Genomic DNA, 13,034 nt, shown 5'->3' with positions numbered 1-13,034 from the left:
AAGATGCTAACCTACACAATCCCTTACAAGAGCTCGTAAATCAGTGCTGAACTGTAGAGATAATCTGATTTGGCTACACCACTGTGAAAGTTCTGTAGGCACTGATGACTTGAATGTTTTTAAAAACGACTGCCATGCAATGTGTCTGCAGAAATATATCCAGTAAAGTCTGAATACTGACTCTTTCCATTAATGTGAAAATATCATGGGAGGAGGATGCTACATTACTGTGGTGGGGGGTTTTTTACATCAAACTGGGGAAGATCTGTATTCATCACTTACAAATAAGGATCAAGGCCCAGAAAGCATTATTTTATTGCTTCAATTGCACTTGTTAACCCCCCCCAAATGCACGCTTCAGTTCACGGACAACAGAGAGAATTCACAGCTGTAATTCACTAAGTCCTTGGATGTTCGAGTGTGTTTCCAGCCCAGTTCCTCGGCAGTGCAGCAAGATAAATCCCAAAGCAAAGCCCTTGGGTTTAGTTGTTCTGCAATTGGATCAGTCTGAGAGAAGAATCTGGCTCTCAGGATCATTTCTGGCTAGGGTATTTTAATCTTATGTTGAGCTTGTAACCAGCTACTGTGGCTATCAGGCTTAATGTAGTTAGCTGAGTAATTGCTGAGACTTGCATGCGCTTCCTGCTAAGACGGTAATTTCATGATAATTATCAAAGACAGACTCTTTTTAGGGGATCTGTATAGAAAACAGCTCTTGTAACGGATGAGAAAAGACACTTTTTGGAAACTACTCCTGATCTTAGCATGATGCATACACCAAGTTTACCTCATGTTAAGGAAGAATAATATCAAGTACAAAGACCCAGGAAGAGAATTTCAAATCCCATAAGAATGATGGTGATAACTCAAAGCAGCACATGCACAAAGCAGTAAGCTTAAACTCATTTTTGCCTCTTTGTTTACTTTGGTAAAATAAAGGAATAGTTCTGCATTGCTTGTCTTTTTGTCTGTCTTTTTTTTTCCTTTTTTTTTCTTCTATCTGAAAAGTAGTAAGCGTAAAGGCACTATTATAGGAACATAAGCAATAATTACGCTCTGATTCAAGAAACTTAGTAGCACTAACTTTGTTGAACAGTGATTTTGGCTGCTGCCCATGTGTTGCCACTGTCTGTTACACCCTGGAGCCAGAGATATTGGTGCAACAAAAATGGCAGCAATGTTATTCCTAGAAACAGTGTCCTGGTTTGTCACAACTGGCAGCGCTTGTGTGTATGCAGAGGAACAGAGATGCTGCCCCTATAAATCTCTCTTGCTGGGTGAGAGGAAGCGTAGGGAAATGGTCATAAGATAAACACGCATACACACAAGGTTTGGAGACCTTAATTTCATACCTACTTCTGCTGCTGACTTCCTAGTTTTTAGGTCAATTTGCTCAATTGACCCATAACTGTTTCCTTGTTTGTGAAACAGTTAATACAGCAGAGGTAACAAAGGTGTCCGTGGCTCTTTAAAAGGTGCTCTGGAAATACTTACAAAATTTCTTGGTTAAAAATGTATACAAAATATAATCTTGGATGTACTTACAGTTTATTCTTAGGAGACCCAGAGAAGAGGCTCAGTCCAGAAAATCTCTTCTTAAATAGTCGCTCTCGCTTTTTTCGGCTGTGCTTCCCATCTCCTATGCTTTCTTCTGTGAGTTCCTTCTTTCCTTTGTGCCAGCTCATTTTATCTGTCATAACAGCAGCACCTGCTTGGATGAAAGCAGAAGTCTGAGTAGCTTTTCGAAAGTCTCTCCCTTAGTGCGTTGCACCTGATGAAGTCTGGATCTGTTACTCTACAAACCTGTAAATGTCCTGGTTATGCAGAAGGTTTAGTCGAGATCTGTGAGCAGCCACTTTCCATCAGATGGAGCAAATACCTGCTTTGAAAAATCCTGCAGACGCAAGGCGACTCTGGATATTCTTACTCAACCACTATTCCATGTAATTATGGAAAGTAGGCTTGGACATTAAATATAATAAGTCTTTCCCTCTATGTGCTCTCTTTCATGATTAAGCTAGTTGCTGAAAACCCAGAGAGGAGGTGGCTCGTTTGATAAAAGCGAAGAACCAGAAGCTAATGAAACAGTTTTGTGCAGAGAACAGGAGCAGTGAAACAAATGTGAGATGGAACAAACACTGCAAAGCAAAAGCCAGAACCCTGAAAAGATGAAGAACCAACTGGGGATTTTAGTTAAGGCTTGGAAATTGTTTCCTTTTTCTTTTGATAAAGCAGTTGATTAGTCTGCATTTCCGTGTTGCATTGCTTTGTCTCCAAGAATTATCCCTTTGGCCTCTCTGATTGAATTAGTCTCTCTGCTGTACATTTGATACTTAGTAATCACATTAACTTTTGGTTGCTTGACTTGGAGGGTTGTGTTCACCCCCTCCTAATGATTGGAAGCGCTTGTATGTTCCTACCTGCTCAGAAGATTTTCCACAAATCATCTAAAACAAGTCAAAGTTTGTATGTTTAAAAACAAAACTATTTTGAACTATGCATTTTTCTGATTTTACTCTTCATCTTTTCCTCCCCTGTGTGCTGCGTGTCCCCCCCGCCCCTTTTGACAGTTCTCCCTAACCAGTTCTTACAGGTGGATATACACAGGCAGTAGGGACTCGCTGTGCAAATGCTTTGCAGGATCACACCCCAAAACAGTTTTTCATTGTATCATAATTATTTACCAAAATTATATGTCGACACGCATTATCAAGAAACTATACATACCTCCAAGGAACAAAGAATGACACACCTTGCTACTCATGCTTGGTAATGAGACACCCAGCTTTTTAACAGAACCTAGCTAAACTGGACCTGTTTCTCCCACAGAAATGGCAGAAAAGGTTTTTCTTACAAATGGTTTGTTGACCTATAAAAGGAAACTGTCACTAAGAATCACTATGCTATTAAGGAATGACTACAAGTTGTGAATGAAAGAAAATTACACACCTCACAATTAGACTTCCCTTCAGTTTTTAATTTGTGACAAAAGAATCTGCAAGTTCAAGACTTATTCTAGGCATACAGTGGTGCAGAGGTGAAGCTTTGCAGAACAGACCAATCTGTGGTTAATAAAATCAGCAGCTGGGGAGGCAGGAATCTACCTTACCTCTGAGAATTCCTTCAAAGCTTCAAAGGCTTCTTGCTGCACAATCTTTCAATACAAATTCCACTTGTCTAAAAGATCAAGAGGAAATGTAACATTGAAAGTACAGATGTAAGTATGTGGAAATTGGTGACAAAGAATCGAAGATACACAGAAGGTCTGTTCTAAAGCCTTTTAGTCAATAATTTTTAAAAGCTTGTACTTTGGACATGTATAGCATTTAGTTTCTTCTAAAGATGAAGTTGTCTGGCTATGTTGAGTTTCCAGTGTAATTAATTCTAATGATGTAGGGGGAATTCCTCCTATACTTTATGTTTAAATGTGTTGTCAGATCAGCTTTGAATACCCAATATTTGAATAATTGATTTCTTTACCTTGCTTTCCTTGTCTGCTTAAGTCTTGCAAAACTTGACTACCATTGCTTTCAATATACCAATTAATTGCCCTCACCTTTTTAACTTAGCAATAGCAATAGTGTTTTTTTGGTTTTTGAGCCAAAGAAACCAATAATAGTGTTACTGTGGCTAGCCCTGAGATTTACTTTATTATGTGGTCAGTCCATAAATCTATAAATTACATAATGACTCTTTAAAACGTAAATTCTACTTGTAGACCTGGGAGAAAATACATTTCCTTCAGATGAAGATCATGTAACAGCAGTGAAGAGCGTTTTTGGGAACCTTGGTGTTGTATCTGTAGGTTGTCTCTAGTTAATTATAAGCAAGGTCTAGTACCTGCAGGACTTCAGATGTCAAAACTGATTTGCACTGATGCTTGCTGTTGACTGCTTTCATTCCTGGACTACCTGAGCAGTATATTGTTGCCTCTGTAACTGCCTTCACATTTATAAATATGATTTCAGGACAAAGTATGAATTACGGATAGGTTAAAAAAAACCAAACCCAACAATTTACAAACAAGACTGCTAGCCTTCTAGACCTGGGTAGGGAAAAACTAAAGATGCAGGAAACTGTTTTCCAGAAACAGAGCATTTCCACAGCCATCCCTCCAATTGCAGCAGCACGCAGCAGCCCTGACCCGCCTGATATCTTCTGGGGTAAAAGAACCGAACAGAACAAGAGGTAACAACTTTGTGGCAGATGCTGTTGTACAAACACACAGGGCAAAAGATGCCAGACAGGAGAGGAGGTCTGGAGAGAGGAAATGACATGACTAGCAACTTGGGAAAGATTTCTCTGTATGTCCAGGATGCAGCTTTTCTGATCCAGTTTTGTGTCTTAATTAAATAAAATTTAAGCTGTTTGAACTAATTCTGATCATATTATTTTTGCCACCACAGGGTGTCTCTGCATCTCTTTACACCAAAGGCTTTGGTAGCCTTTAATGGCAAGCTGCAATCTCAAGGGAATGTAGGGCTAAAGGAAAATGTCCCCCTGCCTAGCTGTGGATTTTCTTCAGGATCATGAGCCTGCTTGGATTGGAATGGTGATGCCTTCATTAGCTGGTAGGAATTCTTCTTTAGCTAGCAAGGCCATAGTCCAACAATGTTACTTAATTTGGTTTTTAGAGCTCTCCCATATCAGCTCAAAGAAAGCTGTGGCCATATGATGTGGTGCCCCAATCTAGTTTAAGCTCATTCTGCACTACGTGCACCACGTTTGAAGCATTATCCTTGTACAGGCACACTTCTGCTAAAGCAGGCCATGTCTGTCTGCCATTTTGCCTTTACGCTTATGTGGTTATTTTCTGTTCTCCTTCAGTCAGGACAAAGCTGGCATGAAGTCAGCATAAACACTGTATCCTCTGCTTTAGATAGTTTGTATATTAAAATTGTTTCCCATTGGGTTTTGGGTTTTCTAGGATTTTTTTGAGTCTTATGAGCTTTGGTCTAGCATCAATAGTTGCTTGTTCCACCCTTCATATAGTCATGAAGTGACACCACAGAAAGGGCAGGAAGGTCTAGATAGCAGGTCCTTCTGTCCCAGGAGCTCCTTGCCACACTAGCCATGCATGACTTCCCACTTCCTCAGTATTCAAATGTGTTTCAGGTTTGACAACCAAGAATATAATGTACCTGGTAGCAGGTGGCCCCAATATTGGGTGATGTGGGTGGCTGTATGCTATAGGGGTATCATATAAACATATCTTTGTCTAGGATATCTGACAAGCAAACTGTCCTCAGGAGGAAAGATTTATGGAGGAATTCTAGGTAAGTGCTGAGCTAAGTGGTCTGTGGATGGATAAAGCTAGTCAGGAATCTTCTGATTGTCATCAGGCCATGTCAATTGGTTAAGACTCCAGCTTTGTGTAGAGAAAATCCAGTTTGAATTGTTTGTTTCATCATGAAAAGTTTCCCAGGGCCAGGTGGTTATGAGTGCAGTATGTGAGCAAGTCCTTAGTGATGTCGTCAAATGTAGAAAACTAAGGCTCAAAGTGCTGCCCTAAGTGATATTTATTTATTCATGCAAGTAATTAGCTTCAGTAGAAGAGACAGGATCACCCTCCAGTGGCAGTAGGTGTGATGAGTCTTTAACACAGTGAGCAAGCTCTCAGGCAGCGCAGGGAGAAGGTTCCTGTGACTAAGCTGCTCTGAGGTGTTCCACCATTCCCAAGGGGCTGGTACCCCTCAGAGCTGATAGCCTGGGCTTGCGTCTGAATCAGGCTGTGATAGCATCTGAGCCTGGATTTAGGCAATAACTGAGTGTCATAATGTCTTGGCTGTATACTGCTGCCGTGGGTGTTGCCACATTCCCTGGGTACTTTATTTCTCCATGAGAATATTCAACTAGTTCGTATCAAGTTTAGAAATTGGGACTGATGCGTTGCTCACCCCTAGTACCTGTACCTTTGCCTGTTGCTTTGAGGAACAACTCACCTTTTATTTGGCTTCCACATGCAGAAAACAGATTTGATCTGATGACACCCAACAGTCACTCCAAGATCCTGAGGTCTAGATACTTCTAAAAGCTCCTCTGTGTCCTGGGTAAGCCCTTGCCTTACTTGGGTAGATACCCGGTTTTGGAAGGCTTGTGCTAGCTGTCACAAACTGATGGAAAGTTGGTGAAGGCGGTGACTGGTGGAGTATCATTTTACAAGTAAAATGGAACAAGGTATCATTGGGGACGGCAATGTTAAGTTCGCATTTCTTGAAAAACTGTGTAGACATTCTTCTTCCTTGGCCTCTGTTTAGAGTATGTGATGGCCTTGGTTTAAGTGCAAAGGAGTGTGTTCTGCTTCAGAAGTGCTGTACAGGGGCAGGATGTGCGCAAGAGCAGGGCTAATGTTAGTGAAGGGGATTCATGGGGGAAGATCGGATGTCTGGACCGAGGTTGAGTGCTAGGTGAAGACCGCAAGAAGTCAAAACCAGGAGCATAGAGACTTGGCGATGGTCGTATTTCATCCGAGAGACACAATGATTTAAGAAGCAATGGTTGCTCTGAGTAGCTTATCTGCCTCTGGCTTTGCTCTACGCTACGGGTAGGATTACAGTGCGGACAACTTGCTCTTTGTCATTTGCAAATACTCACCCATGACAGCACAGATTGAACTGTAATACCTCTCGCGATTTGGCTGTTGGTTTTTTTGTTTGTTTTTTTTTTTTTGTTTTTTTTTTTTTTAATTTTTCGTGTTTTCATTCTAGAGAGGAGAGGCAGAAGGAAGGCAGTTCCAGAGACACACCGAGGTTTCCACCCCAATGTCCGCCCCAGGCTCGTGGCTGGCAGGAGCCCGCTCTGGTACCGGCAGCCCGGCCGCCCCCTCCCGCCTCTGCGGCTCCGGGGCTTTCTCCCGCCTGGCATGAGGGTGGGGAGGGGGCACCCTGCGCCTCGCCTCTCCTTCCTACTCCGTGATGCGAGGCGCAGGCATGCTCAGTAGCCGGTGCCTACCCCTCCTATCTCAGCACCAGTGCCTACCCCAGCGGCAGCCCGCCTGCAGCGGGAGCGGAGCCGCAAAGCCATCTTTGCTGGAGAGGGAGGGAGGGAGGCGGCAGCCCCCGCCGCTCGCCCCGCTCGCCCGCAGCCATGTGAGTACGGCCCGGCCCCGGCCCCGCCAAGAAACCCGCGCGGAAAGTTCCCGGCCGCCGTGGGGGCTGCAGAGTTGCTCTGCAGACTTGGGAGAAATGGGGTGTCACCCTGTTGCATCCCCCAGCCGAGGGGGATGAAGTTTGGCGGTCCGGCGGGGGTTGGGTGGCGCGGGGATGTGCAGCGTCCTGAGCGGGGTGGGCTGAAGGGCTGGACACGGGCATAAAATGTCTGAGCTGCCGTGGCCCGCTGGATGGCAGCCGGGCGGCCGCAGGCTCCCGGGAGGGGTTTCCAGGGCGTGGGGCTTGGCGAGTGTGATCAGCCAGCCGAGCCTGTGGCCAGCAGCAGCAAAGTCTCATCTGTCTGCTGCTGCCATTAACCTGCGAGCACTTGGATGGGGCTCTCACCGCTGTTTACCCGGCTGCCAGGCAGCAGTGGAGGGGTTATTGACACGTTTCTAACTCGCGTTAATACTCAAAAGGAAATGCTGGGCCGACAGCCTCAACAGGTTCAAGTCAGGATGGTTTGGCAGCCTGAGTCACTCAGTGCTGCAGATCCCCAGCGAGCGGGTCCTGTTTGTTTTCCCCGTTCAGTGCAACGTTCTCTCAAACACCAGCTGTCTGATCCATTCAGCCTCACCGTCTCCAGTACCAATGGCTTCCTGGCAGCAGCGCTTGATAATAATCTGTTCCTTCTCGTTTATATCTCTTCAAATATTTCTTCCAAGTCTTTACATTCAGTATTAATGAAAGCATTAACGTTCTCTGCTAGGCAGTGATGAAACCCCCAAAGTCAATTCTGAAACCAGAAGTGTGCTGAGGTAAGTCGGAATGGATCTGACCCCTGTTCATTCACAAAAGAATTCAAGTAGCTAAATGCAGCATTTTACTATCGTCTGGATTCATAGCTCACTCCCGGTGTCTCCTAAGGGACAGCCAGAGAAGGTGTCTAAAACAGTCAGTCACTCACTTGTGGTGTGTGGGACCAAGTATCTGCCGGTACTGGGGGGTCCTGGAAGAACCGGAGCTTGGTTAATTCGGGCAAGATGAGGAGTGGAAACAGTCCTGGAAATCTGTCATTAAATTATTTATAAAATATTTCCAATAACCAACTGTTCTTCATGGGGGGGTTTCAAAATAGAGTCTACTACCGCGTATTCTGTAATGTTGGCTTTGCTTTTTTCTTTAATGCTATTTCCTATATAATATCTCAGACAATAAGCTTTTGTCCATGTTGTCTAAAATGTTTCCAAAGCAAGGAACTCCTTGGAAGTAAATAAAATTGCTATCTAAAAGAAGATTCCTTATGTAAACACTGAACTCCATCTAGCAAAAGCCAGTTCATTGTAAGCTTCTGTTGCCTAGTTGTGTTTATATCAAGAGCCAGATGATGACATCAAACACTTTTATTTGTATGTGAGCTGTTCTTCAGTGATTAATACAAGAGTTTGCTGCTGCAGTATTATACAATCTAAGCTGTTCAGACACAAAGCAATAACTCAGATAACGTTTAACTCAACCTGTGTATATTCCTGTCTTGGTGTATATAGGTGTTCATGAGAGCATTTGTAAATAAAGCAGAAAGGGTGATGCTAATATAACTCGGTCATACTTCTTCTGTAGGCGACTTGCATCAGACTTCTGACAAAAATTAGAAGAAAAGCGGAAAGCAGTTTTTGTCTGTTTTGGCAATACAGACTTTCAGTTCGATAATCAAAACAAAGCCAAGACAAATAAGCAGCTTGTCATTGGCAGTGTCAGTTGGCTTCTCTTTCACTGCCAGATATTGTAATGAAAACTTTTTTTTTAACATCTGCATGAATATCATGTCCCAGTAGCTTCTGAGTTACTGATGAACAACAGAGATAAATGTGTATTAGCTACTGACTTGTAGCAGCAGCTACAGTTGTAGTTCACCGGACTATAAAAGCTAATTGCTAGTGAGCACCAAACACTCTGCGGAGGTTACTTTTCCTGCTGTTACACCTATAGAGTATTGCAAACATGGACTCCTCTCGTGTGTGTATGCAGATGTGCACGTGAGACACAATGCTAGTGCCAGTAAAGAACTCCTTCACTGGGTCTAGTGACAGCTCCATCTGTCCTGGTGTGCTGTCCCTTAAAGCGGCTTGCAGGGAGTGTTCAGGGAAGAGTACAAGAAAGCAGTGGGTATGCACTGGTATTCGCAGAATGCTTTCCCAGTTTCAGTGACTTAAGGCTCAGGGAGAGTCTGAACCTGAGGAGAGTTCTTCGTATTTCATGACTCCCAATGGGTTTTGTTGTTCTTTGAGGAAGGAGTCCGGTTGCTCCATTTGCAGTGTCCTGTGGCAGGAAGCTCCACAGCTGGACGATGCAGGGTGTGAAAGCTGCTTCCTGTTGGTTTTGAGCCAGCAGATAGCGGGTTCTGTCTGATCTCACTCTTGTACTGGAAATCAGAGAACAGTGTTCCTTATTCACCATCTTCTCTGTGATTCATGACTGTGTATCACGCCAGCAGACCTGCACTGATTTACATCAGGTGAGAGTCTGTCCCTATGGTCTCTATCGCAGTGAGTACAATCCAGGGCAGATAAGATACATCTTTCAGACATCTTTCACCTTGGTGCGGGCAGAGGAGAGGAAGCTGTGACATAAAAGGGTTGAATGAAAGGAGAAGGGTATAAGGGAGATCTAAATGAAGAACACAGAAGGGTTGGACCATGCCAGTGCAGCTGGGAAGATTGTTCCAGGTATAAGGAAAAACACATCGGAGGAGATATGAGGAACAGTGAAGGGAAATGAGAAGAAAATGGTGCTTAAAGCTGAGGCGCTTATAGGCTTTGTTCCTCTCCAGAAAATAGACTAACAGCAGCAGGTGAAGTATATGGTTTTGTTTCTTTTACAATGGTCACATCTCAATAGGTAATTATATATAATAGAAGCTCATGGCATCATGTCATCTGTTGTTTACAGATAGGTCAGTGACCAGACAGCAGGGTGCCTTTGATTACATTAATCCAATACGAATGTGCTCTATTGCAGGGTACAACTTTTGTGAGACAAACAGCAAAGCAAAGCACCTGGCTCTCCCTGGGGCAGAATTGCCTCACTGTATCTCATTCCTTGGGTAGCAGTTAGAGCTTTCTAAAAAAAAAATCCTTCTGCCTGTTTTAGAGCAGCAGGGAGTACATCCTGGAGGGGACGGATGGGATTAAAATGGTTCCACCAATTGTAATGAGTCTGTTCTGGTTGAATTCAGTTTCTCTGAAAAGAATGGCGTGGCTCTGGTCTCCTGCTGTTAGTAGAGCCATACTTAGCCCTCCTTTTGTGGGCATAATTTTATGAAACTTGGCAAATACTCCCTACCCTGCCCTTCTCCTGTACTGATCAGCAGAGGCAAACTGATTTAGTACTGTTCTCTACACAATCCTGATCCACTGCTTTTAGGGAGTTTTAGTGGCTTGCAAAAGTGCATACAGCTAGTGCATGTCCTAGGAATGTGTGACCAGCATGAAACGGAGGGGTAAATTTCCTAAGTGGCGCAGCTGTTCCATGCTGGTAAGTGTCTGTATTCCCTTAGAAATATGTTCCAAAAGAGCTCCGGAAATCCATGGTGGCAGAAAGATTTGAGTCCACTGGAGTTCTGCAGGGTTTTACATCTGGTGGCCAGCTGCCTCGGACCCAGAGAAGCTAGATTCAGTCTTGACATTTTCTGACATTTTTCCCTCCGCTATAGTCAGCCAGAGGGACCAGTGGTTTGAGGGTCTTGTAGTATCGGTTCACACAAGCATAGCTAAGAGTAAGTGGGTGGTTGTTCTCATTTAAGGGATGTAATGGAGCTTGTAGTGAAAATAATCACTGTACTCAGTGGAGCGGGACTGTGTACATGAGGAGAGGATGTTGAGAAGGGGGAAGGACTCATTTTCAGCATGGTTCTATTCTGACCCTTGTTTGCTGGTTCTAAGGCTCACAGCTCTGAGTAAGGGCATTAGGAATAGGAGCTGTTGTTAAGTCTGCAGCTTTGGAACATCAACAGAGGGATGTATGTGTTTTGTTCATTGTTTACTTTCCCTGACTTGCTCTTCTGTGGCATCATGCAGGGAGGGATCTTATTCACGTATTAGAAATAAATGCTGCCAGCTCACATTGTTATTCCTGATACACTTACTTGCCATTTGAAATAAGGGTGGCCCAAGTAGGTCATAAATCTTTTGGATATTTGGGTGATGAGTGTTTGAAAGTGTAGGCATCAAACTGAATGGTGTCTTGAGGGCCTTGGCAAAGAAAATAATCCCAGACTGGGAGCAACTGGGAATTATATGTGACAAGTACAGACAAAGTGAATATGTGTCATGATAAACATTCTTCAAAATAGGCTAATGAGGTAGATGAAACCCAAATATGTTGAGTTTGGTGGTCCCTTTCCTTGTGACTTTGTGCTCATTCATTTTGCTATGCATCGGCCATCACTGTTTCTGTTGGCTTCCAGGCATTTTGCATAGATAGTTCCAGCTGTGGTGTGACTTACAGGACACTTAAAGTGGCTGTAGTGGAAGCTGAATCGGTCTGCCAAAGGAGCATTCCCCCTTTTTAGATGCTATTTACATAATTACTGTCTTCCTGAAAAATCAATAATCGGGCTGTAGAGCACCAGGCAAACGCGTGTTTGTGTGCATGTGTGTGTACAGAATGCTCCCAGGGTGAACAGGCACAGTTGAAAAAAGGAGAGCAATGTATTAAACCTGTTCTCCCCTTCCTTCCACTCCCTTCTGCCACCATTTGTAGGATGCAGAACACGTGGAAGATTCTCGCTGACAGCTTCAGCCAAATATTTCTGGTGCTCTGGAAGGGGCAGTACAGACTGTCCCAAAAAAGTTCAAATTGACTGAACTGCTCATTTTAAGCAATTACAATTTTGAGAATATCCTCTCACCTACGTCATTCAGTACTCTCTACTGTCATTATTCGTAGCCATTACCAGCAATTAACTAGGCTGGTGTGTTTTAAATGGTGCGATTCCTTTTTCCCTGATGTCTGTATTTGAGCCCTCTAAACTCTTTTCCATTTTCCACTGAACAACCACCAAATGATTGCAAGGTGTTTTTTTTTTTTTAAACTGCTCCGTTATGACAGCCTTATGTTTTTCTGTGTAAAGTAGCAACTCATTGATCTGTCTGTATATTTGCAAGTAAGTGTTTTGTCAGTTGTAATTATATTGTAGCTTCTGTATTGGGTGAAATAATTAGAATGGAAGTTCCTGACCAAATGATCAGAATTACGTGATTAAGTTCCTTGATCTCTTGAGATACAAAATTTAATGAGAAGTATGCAGAAAAATGAAGGCATTTCTGTTTCAGAGTACATTAGACAGAAATCTAATTTATCGGGTGTTAACTTACACCTGCTGGACTCAGTACCACAGAGTCAAAAGAGACTTCTAGAAAATAGGGATTCTCCTATGATGACCTTTAGAAGATCAAAACCACATTTGTTTCAGGAATTGTGGGGCTTTTTGTTGGTTTTTGTGTTTTGTTTGTTTGTTTTTTGAAGTATATTTAAAACATTGCAGTGCTCTCTAAATGTAAACCAGTAAATGTATTGGAATCAAGAGCTGTCACCACATATTTGTACATCATAGCTGTATTTCACTCATTTTTATAAGCACCAAATAGCTGACAGTTTGTGAGGAGTCAGTGCTGCGAACTTCACTGGAGTTTTTATTATTATGAAACATGTCAATACTATCCAGAATTGAGATAGCCTTTGCAGAAAGCTGGAGACAGAAACAGAACTGGTGGGTGGTGGGAATACACCAGAGGCTGTGACGTGTCCTGCTTCACTGTCCTTATGCTGGAATCTAAGTAGGAAAGGAAGAGTCCACAGAATTTACAAAAGTCCTTACGTGGTCTAGAAAAGAGTTGAAGAGAGGAAATAGTGCTAAGCCTTGTACTGAATTGTTGTTAGTGCCTG

At 43.2% G+C, this 13,034-nt stretch overlaps 1 protein-coding gene across 1 annotated transcript in view; it reads left to right on the top strand.

Annotated features, from left to right (window-relative positions):
* Positions 1 to 6,985: 6,985 nt before the first annotated feature.
* Positions 6,986 to 13,034, top strand: part of VAMP2 (vesicle associated membrane protein 2) — a 56,015-nt gene continuing 49,966 nt past the window's right edge. Inside the window, exon 1 of the mRNA XM_074833655.1 lies at positions 6,986 to 7,088. Coding sequence (XP_074689756.1) covers positions 7,087 to 7,088 — 2 coding nt within the window. The 5' untranslated portion in view covers positions 6,986 to 7,086. The remainder of the gene's footprint in view (positions 7,089 to 13,034) is intronic.

The sequence above is a fragment of the Strix aluco genome, chromosome 9 (genome assembly GCF_031877795.1).
Source record: "Strix aluco isolate bStrAlu1 chromosome 9, bStrAlu1.hap1, whole genome shotgun sequence".
Classification (NCBI taxonomy): Eukaryota; Metazoa; Chordata; class Aves; order Strigiformes; family Strigidae; genus Strix; species Strix aluco.
Note: the sequence above shows the minus strand (reverse complement) of the source record. Positions and strands in the feature narration are given on the sequence as shown.